The 16,211-nt window shown below is 60.7% G+C and overlaps 2 protein-coding genes across 2 annotated transcripts in view; both read right to left on the reverse strand.

The window, feature by feature from the left end:
• Nucleotides 1-2,173: 2,173 nt before the first annotated feature.
• Nucleotides 2,174-9,257, reverse strand: MPL (MPL proto-oncogene, thrombopoietin receptor). Its single transcript, XM_038766165.1, has 12 exons — nucleotides 9,186-9,257; nucleotides 8,920-9,134; nucleotides 8,633-8,811; nucleotides 8,304-8,467; nucleotides 7,502-7,658; nucleotides 7,288-7,417; nucleotides 6,988-7,172; nucleotides 6,741-6,883; nucleotides 4,142-4,301; nucleotides 3,955-4,054; nucleotides 3,285-3,375; nucleotides 2,174-3,180 (listed from the first exon to the last, which is right to left on the reverse strand). The coding sequence occupies exons 1-12, from the start codon at nucleotides 9,255-9,257 to the stop codon at nucleotides 2,818-2,820; spliced, it is 1,959 nt and encodes a 652-aa protein (XP_038622093.1). The 3' UTR covers nucleotides 2,174-2,817.
• A 3,825-nt stretch (nucleotides 9,258-13,082) lies between these two features.
• TIE1 (tyrosine kinase with immunoglobulin like and EGF like domains 1) overlaps nucleotides 13,083-16,211 on the reverse strand; it is a 28,362-nt gene continuing 25,233 nt past the window's right edge. The window contains 9 exon segments of the mRNA XM_038766166.1: nucleotides 13,083-13,537; nucleotides 13,722-13,821; nucleotides 14,094-14,190; nucleotides 14,554-14,594; nucleotides 14,698-14,768; nucleotides 14,906-15,019; nucleotides 15,151-15,341; nucleotides 15,435-15,545; nucleotides 15,670-15,880. Coding sequence (XP_038622094.1) covers nucleotides 13,466-13,537; nucleotides 13,722-13,821; nucleotides 14,094-14,190; nucleotides 14,554-14,594; nucleotides 14,698-14,768; nucleotides 14,906-15,019; nucleotides 15,151-15,341; nucleotides 15,435-15,545; nucleotides 15,670-15,880 — 1,008 coding nt within the window. The 3' untranslated portion in view covers nucleotides 13,083-13,465.

A 16,211-nucleotide genomic window follows, 5' to 3' on the forward strand; every position in this document is an offset into this window, starting at 1 on the left:
TTGAGCACTTACTGTGTGCATTCATTCATTCAATCGTATTTATTGAGCAACTACTGTGTGCAAAGCACTAGACTAAGCGCTTGGGAAGTACAAGTTATTATCATCTCTATGATCATTATTATTCATTCATTCAATCGTATTTATTGAGCGCTTACTGCATGCAGAGCACTGGACTAAGCGCTTGGCAAGTACAAGTTATCATTATCATTATTCATTCATTTATTCAATCGTATTTATTGAGCGCTTACTGTGTGCATTCATTCATTCAATCGCATTTATTGAGCGCTTACTATGTGCAGAGCACTGGACTAAGCGCTTGGCAAGTACAAGTTATTATCATTATCATTCATTCATTCAATCGTATTGAGCACTTACTGTGTGCAGAGCACTGGACTTAGCGCCTGGGAAGTACAAGTTATTATCATTATTATTATTATTATTCATTTATTCGTTCAATCGTATTGAGGGCTTACTGTGTGCAGAGCACTGAACTAAGCGCTTGGGAAGTACAAGTTATTATTATTATCATTATTATTATTCATTCATTCAATCATTCATTCAATCGTATTTATTGAGCGCTTACTGTCTGCACAGCACTGTACCAAGCGCTTGGGAAGTACAAGTTATTATGATCATTATTATTATTATTATCATCATTATTATTATCAATTCATTCAATCATTCAATCGTATTTATTGAGCACTTACTGTGTTCAGAGCACTGGACTAAGCGCTTGGGAAGTACAAGTTATCATTATCATTATTATTATCATTATTATTATTCATTCATTCATTCAATCGTATTTATTGAGCGCTTCCTGTGTGCAGAGCACTGTACCAAGCGCTTGGGAAGTACAAGTTGGCAGCATGTAGAGACGGTCCCTACCCAACAGCGGGCTTACAGTCTAGAAGGGGGAGACGGGCGACAAAACAAAACATATTAACGAAATAAAATAAATAGAATAGTAAATATGTACAAGGAAAATAGAGTAATAAATCCGTACAAACATATATACAGGTGCTGTGGGGAGGGGAAGGAGGTTTATTCATTCATTCATTCAATCGTATTTATTCTCTCTGATTCCCAATGATTCCCAATGATTGAATGAATTGTGAGGGGCGGAGATTCTAACCATGGGAGGGAGCGGGCACTACGGGCCCACATCCACCAATAAATAATCCAACACGGAAAGAAGCTTCGGGGGCAATCCGATTTTATTATCAAGAAAACGAACCAAAAGGGTCCGAGCTTGGTTTGGGTTTTTTTTTTCCCCCCCACGAATTGGGAAACATCATTCCTCGAGGTGTCTCCCTCTGACACTGCCCGTCTGCGGGGAGAGGGGAAGGGAGGGATGTCATTTTGGACAGGGAGGGGATGAGGGGAGGTGGTTGGAGAGGGAGAGGAGGGATGTCATTTTGGACAGGGAGGAGGGGAGGGGAGATGTTTGGAGAGGGAGAGGAGGGATGTCATTTTGGACAGGGAGGAGGGATGGGAGATGGTTGGAGAGGGAGAGGAGGGATGTCATTTTGGACAGGGAAGGGATGAGGGGAGATGGTTGGAGAGGGAGAGGAGGGATGTCGTTTCGGACAGGGAGGAGGGGAGGGGAGATGGTTGGAGAGGGAGAGGAGGGATGTCGTTTTGGACAGGGAAGGGATGAGGGGAGATGGTTGGAGAGGGAGAGGAGGGATGTCGTTTCGGACAGGAAGGAGGGGAGGGGAGATGGTTGGAGAGGGAGAGGAGGGATGTCATTTTGGACAGGGAGGAGATGAGGGGAGATGGTTGGGGAGGGAGAGGAGGGATGTCATTTTGGACAGGGAGGAGATGAGGGGAGATGGTTGGGGAGGGAGAGGAGGGATGTCATTTTGGACAGGGAGGAGGGGAGGGGAGATGGTTGGAGAGGGAGAGGAGGGATGTCATTTTGGACAGGGAGGAGGGGAGGGGAGGTGGTTGGAGAGGGAGAGGAGGGATGTCATTTTGGACAGGGAGGAGGGGAGGGGAGATGGTTGGAGAGAGAGAGGAGGGATGACGTTTTGGGCAGGGAGGGGATGAGGGGAGATGGGGAGGGGATGAGGGGAGATGGAGAGGGGGAGGAGGGATGTTGTTTTGGACAGGGAAGGGATGAGGGGAGATGGTTGGAGAGGGAGAGGAAGGATGTCATTTTGGACAGGGAGGGGATGAGGAGATGGTTGGAGAGGGAGAGGAGGGATGTCATTTTGGGCAGGGAGGGTATGAGGGGGAACACATTGATTCATTTTTGAGTCCAAGTCGGTGACCGAGACTGGGACTGTGGCAACTGGGTGGGGGCGAGAGAGAGATCAGCCCCAGGAGCCCTCACCGCAGAGCTCAGCCATCGCTGACCAAACCCAGAGGGGAGAATGGCTAAGTCGTCTGCCCTTCCCCAACACCTCACCGGGTTCGTCCCTCCCTAGGCTTGGACTCACCGGCCGGTCAGCAGCTCTTGGGAAATGTGGGCACGGTGGACTAGGGAGAGGGCAAAGTGGGAAGGTGAGGTCGTCACCGGGTTCGTCCCTCCCTAGGCTCGGACTCACTGGCCAGTCAGCAGCTCTTGGGAAATGTGGGCACGGTGGACTAGGGAGTGGGAAGGTGAGGTCGCCCCCGGGGCCTCGTCTGATGAATCTGGGAGGGTCCGGGGCCCGTGGCGAGAAGTTGGGTGACAAGGCCGGGCCCAAACCCAACCCCCGTCAGGCGGGGCGCTAAGGCAGAGACGATGGGAAAAATCTTTAGAAAAGAAAGAGGGATGGATCTGGCGGGGAATGGCGGGGAAGGGAAAATTGGAGGTCTCTAAGTTTGAGGGTTTTAGAAAGCACCCGGTTCCTCCGGGTCTGGGGGCAGATCCCAGTGGCTTAAGGGGAGGTAGCAGTGGTTGGCAATGAGGGTGGCGGTAGGAGGATGGAGCCCAGCTGCCGGGGGAGGCCCGCCCCAGGCCCAAGCCCCATCTCCCCCGAGAAGGGGCCAACTGTGAGGCGAGGGCCAGGCCTCCCCGTGGGGGCCACCGGGGCCACACTCGGGCTGCAGCACTGTGTAGTCCAGCTGGGGAGGGGGAGGCCCGGGGGGTCCCGGCGGGCGAGGGCCGGTCTCGGGGAGCTCAGACAGGACTTCCAGGAGGCAGGGCTCCTCCTCCTCCACGGTGGTGATGGCCAACGTGTCTGGGGCCTTGGGCTGGGGACAGGGGAGGAGATGGAGGATAGAGGGTTGGGGCGAGGGTTGTCCTAGCGTGTGTGTTGGGGGGCCACTGGCAGGAAGGAGGGGGGCGAGATGCTCACCAGGCTGGCAGGTGTCTGGGTCTCTGTGAAGAAGCCCCCCAGGACCCGGTGCAGGTCAGGGAGCGACGGCCACAGGGTCTGCCTCAGGCTCCTGCAGGAGTGGAGTTATGGACAGTGGGGGCAGGGAGCAGGAAGGGGCTTTGGCGTTCCCTCCTGGAGGGTGGCACGGGGTTGGCTTAGCCAGCAGCAGGTCAACTGGGCGCCTGTCAGGGCGCCCTGCCACCAGGGCCTACCAAAAAGCACCGATCCCCGGTCCCCCCAGCCCCCCCAGCCCAGCTGCTCTGCCCTCAGTGCTCAAGCACTTAGTACAGTGCTCTGCACATAGTCAGCGCTCAATAAATACGATTGTTGACGATTGATGATGCCCTCTGCCCTGGGCCTAGTCTGGCAGGGAACGGCACAGGGGCCATCGGGGCCTGTAGGCTGTGTGGAAGCCTGGGTTCCGGGGGAGAGGAGATGCAGCGGGTGGGTATCTTGGAGGGGTCCAGGGTTGGGGAGGGGGTAGTGAGGTGAACCCGGAAAGTAGGCCGGCCCAGAGAGAGCGAGGGGGGAGCCTGGGTGAGCCTCAGGGAGCGGTAGGAGCCAATCCTGGGGCAGAGAAAGGTGAGGCGGGGTGGCCCAGGAGGCAATGAATGCCTGGAGTGAGAGGAGCGGGAGGGCACAGGGGTACCTGTAGGATGCTGGGTGGAGGCGCCTCAGCAGCAGTAGCAGCACCAGGAGGCTCCCAGGGCCCAGCACCAGGGACAGGGTGGTCACCATGGAAACCCAGACTGAGGATGGGGAGGGGGCAGATCAGCGGTCCAGGGCCAACCGTCCCCAGGCCCGGTCCGGCCCCCTCCCCGGGCCCGGCCTCTCACCGCCCCCGGGGGACGTCTTCACCAGCGTCTCCACAGACCAGGCGCTCCAGGGGCCGCGGTGGAAGGGGCCGTCGGGGCGGGCCCGCACCTGCAGCCGATACCGGCTCCAGGGCCGCAGCTCCAGGGTCTCCTCCAGGGCCCCGGGGGGCGGCTCCAGCACCTGCCCAGAGGAGGAGGAGGGGTCGTCAGCTCATCGGTCACTGGGGCCGGCGTGGCCAGCAGCCCCCCACCGCATCCATCCCTCTGCGGGTAGCCGTCGAGGATCCTGGCGCAGAGAGACCGTCTGAACTTCGCAATCCGGGCCAGGCACATCTGACGCCGGGGACACCGCCCAAAGCTGGATGCTCCCGAGGCCGGAGTCCCCATACGAAGCCTCCTCCTCCTATTGCAGCACCTGCCCCGCTTAATCGAGCATGAGCTCACATCTCACATTTCCTGAACGTGAACCCATTCTGCGTGTCAGCTACGGGGGTGCGCTCCTGGGATGCAGGTTGGGCCAGGCTCCGGGATCCCAACCCGTGCCGGGAGAGAGAGCGAGAGAGATGGGGGAAGGAGAGAGGGGGAGGGCGGGAGAGATTGGAAGAGGGGAGAGAAAGAGAGGGAGGAAGGGGGAGAGAGAAGGAGGGAGGGAGAGAAGGGAGAGAGTGGAAGGGAGAAAAAGAAAAAACTGGAGGGGAGATGGGGAGAAAGATGGAAGAAAAAATGGAGAGAGAGGAAGGGAGAGAGAAAGAAAATGATGAGAGGGGGAAGGGAAAAGAGAAGTGAGAGAGAGAGGAAGAAAGAGGAGAGAAAGGAAATGGAGGGGAAGGAGGTGAGCGGGGGGATTGAGAAAGTGCATACGGGAGCCACTAATGAAACTGTTGAAGCTGAATGCGGCTTCAAGCCTTCTATAATCATCCAAGGTGGTCAGACACCATAAAAACCCTGTAGACCTTCAGGTTGAAGTCTGATGGCCCTGTGGGACCCCACCCCAGCCGGTATTCTCTCAGAAGCCCCGTAGGCCTTCTTGGTTTGGTTTCCTACAGCTCTGGCTATCCGTGTAACAATGAATAGATGCCGCCTAGAAAGCAGAAGTCAGTGATCACATGCAGCTTTTCTTGTTATGGAAAATCTTTGGCTGTACGTAGAGTTTCCCAGGTGCAGGCAGGGTGTAACTTCCACCTTCTTCGGGTTCAGTGACCGACCTCAGTGCTCTGTTGATGCTGAAAAATGTTCACGAGCACGTGGGCGTCAGGGAGCAGTCTTCAGTGAAGAGCCTGTCTTAGAGGGCTCATTCCTTGGTGGGGCTGGCAGGCTGTGGAAGTGTTTTCAGTGGACAGCTTCCCGGCCCCCTCCCCGCCTCCGCCCATCCTTCCAGACGTGGCACAATAAGTCCAACTACAGACTGAGCCTTCTCCCCTGGCCCTCTTTGACTCCCACAGAGGTGTGAAAGGGAGCAGACGAGGCACCCTGGAGATCCCGATGAGCCTCCCAGAGTAGCCCAACCTGCCGGGCGACCCAGAGTGATGCCTTCTCTGGGGCCCGTGGGGCAGTAGCCTGGATGGCAGCAGTGGGGAGAAGAGCTCGTTGAGTCTTACTGCCATTTGGCAGGCTCTTCTTCCCATCCGGATTGAGGGTGGAACCGTGAGCCATCCACGTGGGCAGCATGCGGGAAAGTCCTTGATTTGGGGGATGGCCGGCGTGTAGGCTTGAATATCTTCAGTGGTGTATCCCCGTCTCCTCCCTGTGGCACCCACGCCTTCGGATGGTGTGAGGTGCCACTGCGGTGGACGGACCAATCAAGAGATTTGCCAGGCACCCTCTCATCAGGAGTTGCAGGAGTGGAATGCCAGCCGTTCTCGTCCAACGAAGCACCTGCAGGCTCCGATGCTTTGTACCATCTTGGGGAGACCCAGCCACGGGCTGGCACCCCACCGAAAGATGCAGCTCCCGGGAGCGTCTCCCTCCCCGACGGGGCCCAGGTTGGGAGCGGGCAGAGTGGGGGCTGCAGCTGAGAGGCGCCCAAATAACCGCCTCGGGGTCCCTGGCCGCAGTCCACTCCCGCACCCGTCGGTGGTGGTTCTGAGGAGAACGGCATCGATCCAATGCAGGTTGGCTTCCAGGCCCCGCCAATGGTATCTCCCAGGCCCCTGGCCTCAATTTGTGGTGGTGGTCCGGAGATTATCCCCATATTCAGGACCGTCCCCCGGCTCTGGCCGCTGTCTCCTACCGTCGGAACTAAAGCTCCCGACCGACCCTGGGATCTCAGGTTTTCCACCAACCGGCTCCCCAGTCCCTGTTGCCACATTCTGACCCGGGCCCTCCGCTCAGATCAGCCTCCTGTCTCCTGACTCGACTCTACCAGCCCCTTCCTCCCACCTGGGATATTGCCTCTACTCACCACTTAGTACAGTGCCTCAGCACTTAGTACAAGGCCTGACACATAGTAAGCGCTTAACAAATGCCATAATTATTATTACACCAAACGATGGCCTCCCTGTCCAAAACCCAGGTCCTGTTGTGACTGATGTGGCATACCCTCACTGACACACGTGCACAGTACATATTCATTCCTTTTCTCTCTCTCTCTTCCCCTCTCCGCCTTTCCCTCCCCTGTCACCTTCCAATCGGAGAGGTTCTCTCCTGTGTAGCGGAGCTGATAGCGCATCTGCTGGGCCAGCCAGGACAGCGGGGCCGCCCACTCCAGCCGCAGCCTCCCGCTGGACACCTCCGTCCACCTCAGGCGGGGAGCGTCGGTGAGCACTGCACAGGAAGGCAGCTGGGGTCAGGCCTCAGGCCATGGCGGGCTGGTTGGAGGTCAAAGAGTCCAGCCGAGGGTGCGGGGTAGGGGGTCAGAGGGGGCTCACCGGCCTGATGCATCCAGAAAGGGGCACTCAGGTAGCTGCGGATGGCGCCCGGGGAGAGGGTCATCTCCACACGCACAGCGATGGCACTGTCATTGCGGGGCTGGAGGTGACAACGGGAAGGTGGCGGGGGCCGGCTTCCAGGGGCCACTGGCCTCTCCTCCTCGCACCGCTCCCAGACTGGGTCCCTGCAAAGCCACCGCCCCCGACGGGACCTCAGAACCAGCTGGGCCCGGACCGTCCACCACCAGGTCCCTCACCTGGCCTGGCGTGGCTGCACCCACCATCCCCCAAGCCCCTCACCTGACCCCGGCACAGCCGCCCTCACCACCGTCCTGGCAGAAGGCGGCCACGGAGGTGGCGTTCTCCCGCCGCTGCCACTGGCAGGTGACGGAACGCATGTCCCGCGTGAAGCACTGCAGCCCGATCTCCGCTGCGGGCAGAGACCCGGGGTCGGGTTGGCCCAGGCTGGCACCACCTCACTTCCCCCCTCCCTCCGGCCCGTCCCCCCCACCACCTGCATCCCGGGGCAGCTCCACGGCCAGCGGGGGTGACCAGGGGCCCCAGAAGCCGCTGAGTGAGATGCCGTCCGGCCTGCTGCGGAGCTGGAGCTGGTAGGTGGTTCCCGACCGCAGCCCCAGGAGGACGCAGTTCTCTCCACCCAGATCCAGGTGCTGTGTTGGGGGGACAGTCAAACCAAGGGACAGGTGCCGGCCGGGGCGATGGGGAGGCCCTGGCAGGGATGGGGACAGGCTGGGGTGATGAAGTGACCGCAAGGGGTGGAATATTGTCCAGGGTGGCAGGATCCAGGTCCGCTCTGGACAGGTGGGGAGGTCACTTATCCGGGGGGCACTACCTAAGGGAGGTGTGGGCAGGTGAGAGGGGCCGGGGCCACAGGGGAAAGCCGGGAAATTTGGGGAGCATGCCGGGGGTCTGGGACAGTGGGCTGCAGCATTCAGGTGCAAGTGGACCGGATGTCCCGCAGTCTTGGCATCCGTCCCACCTCCTGCTTTATCGGTGTCCCGGAAGATCCACAGAAAAATGTATCCGACTTAGAGGTGACAAGACCCAGGTCCTCTGGACCACCTTGCTCTGGAGGGACCCACCACCACCACAGCTGATCCATTCCCTGACCCCAGGGGGATTGGAGCTGGGGAGGAAGACTGGGCTGATGGATTCCCCAGGTAGAGGGGCAGTCCTGGCTAGACCCATCCATTCCCCACCGTAGGGGAGTGGGACCTGGCTGTTCCAGGGCCTGGGGCCGATTTCCCCCCACCCCCCTGCCCCCAACATACACACACATCCCTGGGCGGTCTCACCTCGACCCCGGGGTGGGCCGGCTCTGACGGGCCCGCAGGGCCGTAGCGGATCTGATGGCTCAAGAACTCGCCGAATCCCACGTCCGCGGCCGCCCAGCTGACCCGCAGCTCCCCAGGCCGGCAGGTGGCCGTGGCCACTATGCTCCTGGGTGGGTCCGGCAGCCCTGAGGGCCGGCACGTGGCTTGCGGACCGCACTACTGGCTGGTTGGGGTGACGCTGACCCCTCCCGCCCCCACCGGCCCCCTTCCTGCCCTCACGTGGAGTCGGAGCCTCGGGGACACGTGACTGCCGACTCTGGGGGCGACAGGGACCGCGCCACGTGGCTCACCGACGGCCTCGATGTTGAGCACCCGCTGAGTGTGGTTCCGGGCCCCGGCAGGGTCCCTCACCCAGAGCCGCAGAGGGGAGAAGAGGCGCACGGCGTCCTCCCCCGGGAGCTGGCAGGCGTAGCGGACCCCGCCGCCGGGCAACCGCCAGACGCTCAGGGGACACAACCGCGGGGCCTCCCTGGGAACCGACGGCACCAAGGGTCAGAGGTCAGGGGGATGAGCCGGACTCCAGGGAGTCCGCAGGGAGAGGATGGGGGATCCTAACGGATGAGGGACCGGTACGAACCCCGGGTAGGCGAAGAGCAGCTGATAGCTCTCCTCGGGTCGTGGCTCCTCCTCCTCTTCTTCTTCCTCCTCCTCCTCCTCCTCCTGCTGCTGCCGCCCCCGCCGTTCATCCTCCTGATCCCAGAAGCAGGTCAGATCCTCGAAGGTCCGGGAGAAGCAGCGCAGTGAGTCGGGCACGGCGGCCAGCAAGGCGGCATCTGGGCAGGAGGGGAGCCCCTAGGGCTCAGGGGCCGGGCACGGAGGGGGCCCAGCCCAGGTGGAGCTGACAGTCCCTTCGCTGTCCTCGTCCCCTATCTCCATCACTGTCCTCCAGCACCCTAGCTCCATCGCCATCGCCATCGCCACCATCCTCCGGCGCCGTCCCTATCACCGAGCCTCGGCACGTTACTGGCACCGTTCCCTGGCACCTTGGCCATCTCCCAGCACCGTCACCATCACATCCCATTCCCGAGTGCCTTGGCCGTCCCCATCCTCCAGCTTGGTCGCCATCACTGTCCTCTGACACCATCACCCTTACCAGCCCCCAGTTGCCTCACCGTCACGACTCTCTGCCCTATCAGCTTCAGCGTCACCGCCCCCACCCTGCCCCCTCCACCCACCCCTCCTCCCCTTCTTCCCACCCCACCCCTCGGCTCCCTGACCTCCCTCCCTCCTTCTCTCCATCGACAGATCGGGTCCCGTCTCCCTGCCCACCTTGGCTGGTCACTGGCCCCAGGCCCTGGACGGGCACCAAGAGGCAGCAGGTGGCCAGATAGAGACGCCAGATGGGCATGTTGCCTGGGTGCTGTGCGCCCGCTCGGTCCCCATGCGAATCTGCCCCCTCCCCAGCAACGTGTCTCCCCTCAGGAAACTGGGCCCCAGCCCCTTCCCCGCTCAGCTGGCAGGTTCCTGTCAGATAGGGCAGCGCGTCCTGTGCCGCGGGCCACAGTCAGGAACCAGGGAAGCAGCCAGGCTCGACCACAGCGGGACCCACGGGAGGGGGCTGCCGGAAGGGGGGCGGGTTTGGAGAGGTCAGAGGTCGAGTCGGAGAGGCCGGGGGGCCGGGCCGGAGAGGTCGGGGGGCCCGGTTGGAGAGGTTGGAATGGCGGCCTGGAGAGGAGGGGAGGGCGGGTCAGGAGAGTTTGGGGGGCCAGGTTAGAGAAGTTGGGGGACCGAATGGGGGAGGCTGGGTTGGAGAACGTGGGCCCACAGTTCAACAAATCTAAGAGGCATTAGGGGCCCGTACTTGCGAGCGACTAGCTGGCAGAAATGCCCGAACGACGCCGAGCAAGGCCCCTCCTGAAGCCCTTGGGTCATGGGCCGCTCTCTTTTCTGCCCCAAGCACTCCCCTCTGCCCACCTTGAGCCAGCATCCCTCCTACTGACACCCCCCCCCCGACCCCAGCTCCCCTGACACAGGAATGCCAACTCCGGCCCCTGCCCACCTTCAACAAGCCTTCCCGGATTGTCACACGCGTGGCCCCAGGGAGCCAACCAGGACTGGTGCCTGCTTGGTTCATCAGCTGGGCCACACGCTGCTCTCACTGATGTGCTTTTCCATCATCAGTTCACATTCGGGTGTCCTCCGCCAGCGGACTGTCGGCATCTCGCGGGCAGGAAGACGGTGCGCCCGTCTTTAGTCATTTCTCTGGGCGGCAAGTCTCTAGAGTGTAAGCTCGTCATGGGCAGAGAACCCGCCTACCGACTCTGTCGTACTGTAATCTCCCAAGCACTTCGTCCAGCGCTCTGCACACCGTAAGGGCTTGATAAATACCATCGATGATGATGATGACGATGGGCCCAGGGGAAGTGCTAGGGCAGGATGTAGTGGGAGATGAGGGCAGGAAGGAGGAGAGGTGGGAGGGGCGTTAAAAAGTTTGCATTTGCCACCCTTCTGACTTGGCGGTGGGACGGGGACCGTGACCGACCCGGTTATCCTGGGTCACCTCCAGTGCTTAGCCCAGTGCTTGGCACCTAGTAAGGGTTCAGCAAACCCCACAAAGAGCCCTTGTCTGCCGGGTGACGAACGGGGGGGGCCGGCAAGAAGGCGGCTTGAGGATGCAGGGCCACTGGGCTATGGCATAGACCAGATCTGAGGCCATGGAGCCGGAGAAGAGCGAGGTGAGGCGGGCAGCGCCGACTCAAGCAACCTCATCGCAAAGAATCCCGGGTGGCACGTGGGCACATCCCGGGGCGGCAGAAGGAGCTGATGGGGTGAGGAAAGGTCCGGAGGGGGTACCAGAGGAAATCCACCCAGGTTGGAGAGACACGCCGGACAAAGAACTGGAGGGAAATGCCTGTGAGCAGGTGAGCTCCCCCCAGGGAGGATGAGAGGGGGACGGGGCCCCAGGCCGGAGCATATGGGATAGTGTGCGTGCACGTGGTCTTCGGGAGGAGGGCAGCCACGTGTGTCCGTTGCTGGGGGGACGCAAGGATAGGTATATGACTCCCAGTGGTTCTCTCTGGGCGCGTGGGTATGGATATGGGACTTTCTCCCCCTTCTGGACTGTGAGCCCGCTGTTCTGAAGGGACTATCTCTAGATGTTACCAACTTGGACTTCCCAAGCGCTTAGTACAGTGCTCTGCACTTGGTAAGCGCTCATTAAATACGATTGAATGAATGAATGCATGGGTAAGGGGATCTTCGAAACTGTGTGCATATGTGCGAGCTGCCAACTCCAAGGGCGGGGAACCCATTGTTTCCTCCCTCACAGCTGCCTGGGCCGGGTTCCCGGTCTGCCTTTCCCCACCTCTGAAAAAGCCAGAGATTCACCGTGGCTGCAGATAATAATAGTAATGATGATGGCATTTATTAAGCGCTTACTATGCGCAATGCACTGTTCTAAGCGCTGGGGAGGTTACAAGGTGATCAGGTTGTCCCACGGGGGGCTCACGGTCTTCATCCCCATTTGACAGATGAGGTCACTGAGGCCCAGAGAAGTGAAGTGACTTGCCCAAAGTCACACAGCCGGGATTTGAACCCATGGCCTCTGACTCCAAAGCCCGGGCTCTTTTCCACTGAGCCACACTGCTTCTCAGATGCAGATGCCCCAGATCAGGTCTTTCTGCCCTGCTTTCCCTGGGGCAGCCAGTTGACAACGTAGTGGCTAGAGCCCAGGCCTGAGTCAGAAGGACCTGGGTTCAAATCCCGGCTCCACCACTTGTCTGCCTTGTGACCTTGGGCGAGTCACTTCACTTCCCTGGGCCTCAGTTACCTCATCTAAGAGCCCGGGATTTGGAGTCAGAGATATGGGTTCAAATCCCGGCTCTGCCACTTGTCTGCCGTGTGACTTTGGGTGAGTCACTTCACTTCTCTGGGCCTCAGTTCCCTCATCTGTAAAATGGGGATGAAGACTTTGAGCCCCCCGTGGGACAACCTGATCACCTTGTAACCCCCCCCCCAGCGCTTAGAACAGTTCTTTGCACATAGTAAGCGCTTAATAAATGCCATCATTATTATCATCTGTAAAATAGGGACTGAGACCATGAGCCCCTCATTCATTCATTCATTCAGTCATATTTATTGAGCGCTTACTGTGTGCAGAGCACTGTACTAAGCACTTGGGAAGTACAAGTTGGCAACATCTAGAGAGAGACCAACCCCAGCCCCTGCCCTCCTTCAAGAAGCTTTCCCGGATTGCCACACGCGTGACCCAGGTGAGTCTGATTTGCTTGTATCCACCCCAGCACTTAATATAGTGCCTGGCACATAGTAAGCACTGAAGAAATACCACAGTTGTTATTATTATTATTATTTTTTGCCCTCTCACCATAGAAGCCCCTCCCCCTTTTAGAGCTGCCGAGGGTGGGAGGGGGGAAAGAGAAGGGGTGTGTCTGGTGCAGGAAGGTGTGGGGGCAGACTGTGAGCCCCCCTTCTAGACCGTGAGCCCGTTGTTGGGTAGGGACCGTCTCTATAAGTTGCCAACTTGGACTTCCCAAGCGTTTAGTACAGTGCTGTGCACACAGTAAGCGCTCAATAAATATGAATGAATGAATGAATGATCAGCATGGGGGGCTATGGGGAGGGGGGGCGGGGATGCTGCTGGCAGAGTCAGGATTTCACCACCAGAACCACAGGCTCCTGGCAGGGAGCCGGATGGGGCGAGGGGAGAACGGCCAGATGGAGAGGACACAGGAGCCACTCAGTCAGAAACTTTATTCTCCCCGAGCCCGCGGGGGTGGTTAGCACCAGAGTCCTCCTGATCCCACCCCCGCCCCCCACCCTTCCCCTTCCTCAAATCCCACTATGCCTGCGAGCAGAGGGCCCGGCGGAGTAGGGTTAGGGACTGGGATTCAGAAAAGATCTGAGGTCAGGGGAGCTGGGGGCCACGGAGGGCTGAGATCCAGAGGGATGGGATCTTGGGTGGGGGGCAGGGAATGGGGCAGGGGAGACTACGGCGGGGCCCAGAGTTGGGGGTCAGAGTTGAGTTCAGAGGCAGCTTCTGCCCCGCCGCCTGGACAGTGGTGTTGGCCATTGGGGTCCAAAAAGGAAGCCGGCTTCCGCCCATCCACCTGTCCGCCCCAAAGGTGGGCGACGGTGGGCGCCGGGCAGGCCGGGTCATCGGGCCATCAGGCCTCCTCGGCGGTGGCATCGATGCCGGCATAGGTGAAGTTCTCGAACAGCGCCATATTCACGTAGGCCTGGGGGCACAGGGGAATATCGCAGGGGCAACCGGAAGGGGCAGGTGGGAAGGGCCAAGAGAGGCTTGTTAGTGGGTCCGTGGGAGGAGAGTCTGGGGGGCCGGGGAAGGGTTGGGGTTCCCCTGGGGGGTTGGAAGGTGAGGAGGGTCGCGGCCTGAGGCCACGGACTCCGGTGATGCCTAACCTTCCGGGCCTCCAGCATGCGGCCAAGCTGCAGGGAGATCTGGGCGAAGTGGGGCCGCTCATAGGGCCGGTCCCGCCAGCACTGGTTCATCAGCTCGTACCTGGAACGTGCCGGGAGGCACGAGGGGAGAAACGGGAGGTGTTGGGGCATGTGGGGGGCCTGGGGATGCTGCCGTCTTGGCCGGGGGTAGGGCGGGAGACCCGAGGAGGTGGGGGTGAGGGGAGAAATGGCGGGGTAGTGGAAGCTTGGCAGGGAGTGGGGTTAATGGGGAAATGGGAGGGTTGGGGGCGGTGGTTTTGTGATGGCCGGGGGTCTGTGGGAGTTGATGGGGCGGGGGCCATTGGACGTTGGTGGGGTTGGGGGGTCCCATACACTTCGTCGTCACAGTTCCGCGGCTGCTCCATGCGGTAACCCTGGGGCAGCTTCTCGTAGAGCTCGGCGCAGCTCATGCCACAGTACGGGGTGCCCCCTGAGGAAACAAGGCCCTCAGTCCGCACTCTACCCCACCCGGATGGCCCGACTCTGGGGAGACCCTCTCCCCAGCTCCCTGAGCACCCCCGGCCTGGATTCCCGGAGGGAGCTGGAACCCAGCCCCGTTCCGGAGGAGACCCAATCCCCTCACCCCGACCCCCTCCAGTCTGGCCGGGGGAGATCACCAGGTCGCCTGCCCCAATTCCGCCCTGCTACAGCCAACCCAGCAGGGCGAGCGGGGACTCTGCATCTCGCCTGTCCCTGGAGAAGCACTGTGGGGCTGGCCCTGATGGGGAAGGAGGTCTCGGGGGAGCAGAGGGGAAGACACGGAGTGGGTGGGGGGCACGGAGTGGTGACTCACCCAGGCTGACGATCTCCCAGAGCAAAACTCCGAAGGACCAGCTGCGGTGGTAGAGCAAACTGGTGATGAGCTCCATCCCTGTCTACACCCTCCTCCCCTTGGTGCCCATCCCGGCGGGTCCCCCTGCCCGCCTCCCAAACTCACACATCGCTCTTGGTGGTGTAGACACTGTAATTCAGGGACTCGATCGCCATCCAGCGCACTGGCAGCCGCCCCTGGGGAAGATGGGCACCGGGAGGTGAAGGATCAGATCTGAGGGTTGGGGGCACAGGGGAGACATGGCCTGCAGAGGAGGAGTCCGTGGGGCAGGGCCCGGGGCCTTAGGGAGCGGTCTCAGCGGCTGGGCACTGACCATCGTCTTCTTGACGTAAACCTCCTCCCCGCGTGACAGCCCGAAGTCGGCGATCTTGGATTCCAGGTTCTCTCCGACCAGCACATTCCTGGCAGCCAAGTCCCTGTGGATGAACTGGGGGAAACCAGGCCCCGGGTTAAGCTCCAGGGAGCAGAAGGCGGCCGGCCGGGCGGGGTCCCGGGGTCCCAGGGTGTAGACGGGTCAATGGGGGGCCCGAGGGGCCCGTCCTCCGTCCCCGGGCACACCTGCTTCTCACTCAGGTACTGCATGCCGTTGGCCACGTCGCTGGCAAACTGCAGCAGCTGCTGGGAGGTGAGGGTGGAGGCCGTGCCGTGCTCCCGGGCGAAGGCCGGGTCCGTCTCCAGTACGCGGCTCTTGCGCAGGAAGTCCAGCAGGTTCCCGTAGGGCGCGTACTCGATAGCGATGTACAGGTAGCCTGCGGCGAGCAAGGAGGCGGCCTAGGGTCATGGGGGTCGGGAGCGTGTTGTCTTGGGAGAGGACGAGGGCCAGGACAAGAAGTGGGCCTCACCGCGGTTCTCACAGGCTCCCAGGAGGTTGACGATGTTGGGATGCGGCCCCAGCTTGCAGAGCACCTCGAGCTCCCCGGCAAAATCTCGGTGGTCGTTTTCCGAAGCAAATTCTGTAGGGAAAACCGACCAGGGCCGAGCGGTTCCTCCTCGTCCCGTGGTGCGGTGCGGACCCCGGGAGCGTCGGGAAGGCCCGGAGGGGAAAGGGGCGAGGGGAACGGAGGCCCCGGTGGTGACCTTTCAGCATCTTGACGGCGGCGTTGACGCGGAGCCCATCCTTGGTGATCATGGCGCGGAGCACCTGGCCGAAGTTGCCCTCCCCGATGAGGTCCTCGAAGGTGATGTCCTCCCAGGCCAGCACTGGGTAGCTGAGCGGCTCGGCCGGCCGCTGCGGCCGCCGGCTCAGGGTCAGGGTCCCGGAGCTGAACTGCACCACCGTCTCCTCGCCCTGGACCGGACGGCACGGACATGGTAGCGGACGGGGGCTCCAGGCACGCCCACCAGGGGCCCATCCATGACAAGGATGGGGGGCCCATCCGGAGGCCCATGAGAAGCAGCTTTGCTCAGTGGAAAGAGCCCGGGCTTTGGAGTCAGAGGTCAGGGGTTCAAACCCCAGCTCCTCCACCTGTCAGCTGTGTGACTTTGGGCAAGTCACTTCACTTCTCTGGGCCTCCGTTCCCTCATCTGGAAAATGGGGATTAAGACTGTGAGCCCCCCCTGGGACAACCTGATCACCTTGTACCTTCCCCAGCGCTTAGAACGGTGCTTTGCACATAGTA

The sequence above is a fragment of the Tachyglossus aculeatus genome, chromosome 24 (assembly GCF_015852505.1).
Source record: "Tachyglossus aculeatus isolate mTacAcu1 chromosome 24, mTacAcu1.pri, whole genome shotgun sequence".
Lineage (NCBI taxonomy): Eukaryota > Metazoa > Chordata > Mammalia > Monotremata > Tachyglossidae > Tachyglossus > Tachyglossus aculeatus.

Bases quoted from the DNA above. Each gene is read 5' to 3' on its own strand.
- MPL (XM_038766165.1), bottom strand. From the start codon at position 9,257: ATGGCGATGGCGATGGAGCTAGGGTGCTGGAGGACAGTGATGGAGATA. The intron at 4,302-6,740 runs GTGACAGGGGAG...TCCTCTGGGCAG, and splicing joins AGAACCTCTCCGATTGGAAG to GTGCTGGAGCCGCCCCCCGG. The intron at 3,181-3,284 runs GTGAGCATCTCG...CCCTGTCCCCAG, and splicing joins CCCAGACACCTGCCAGCCTG to CCCAAGGCCCCAGACACGTT.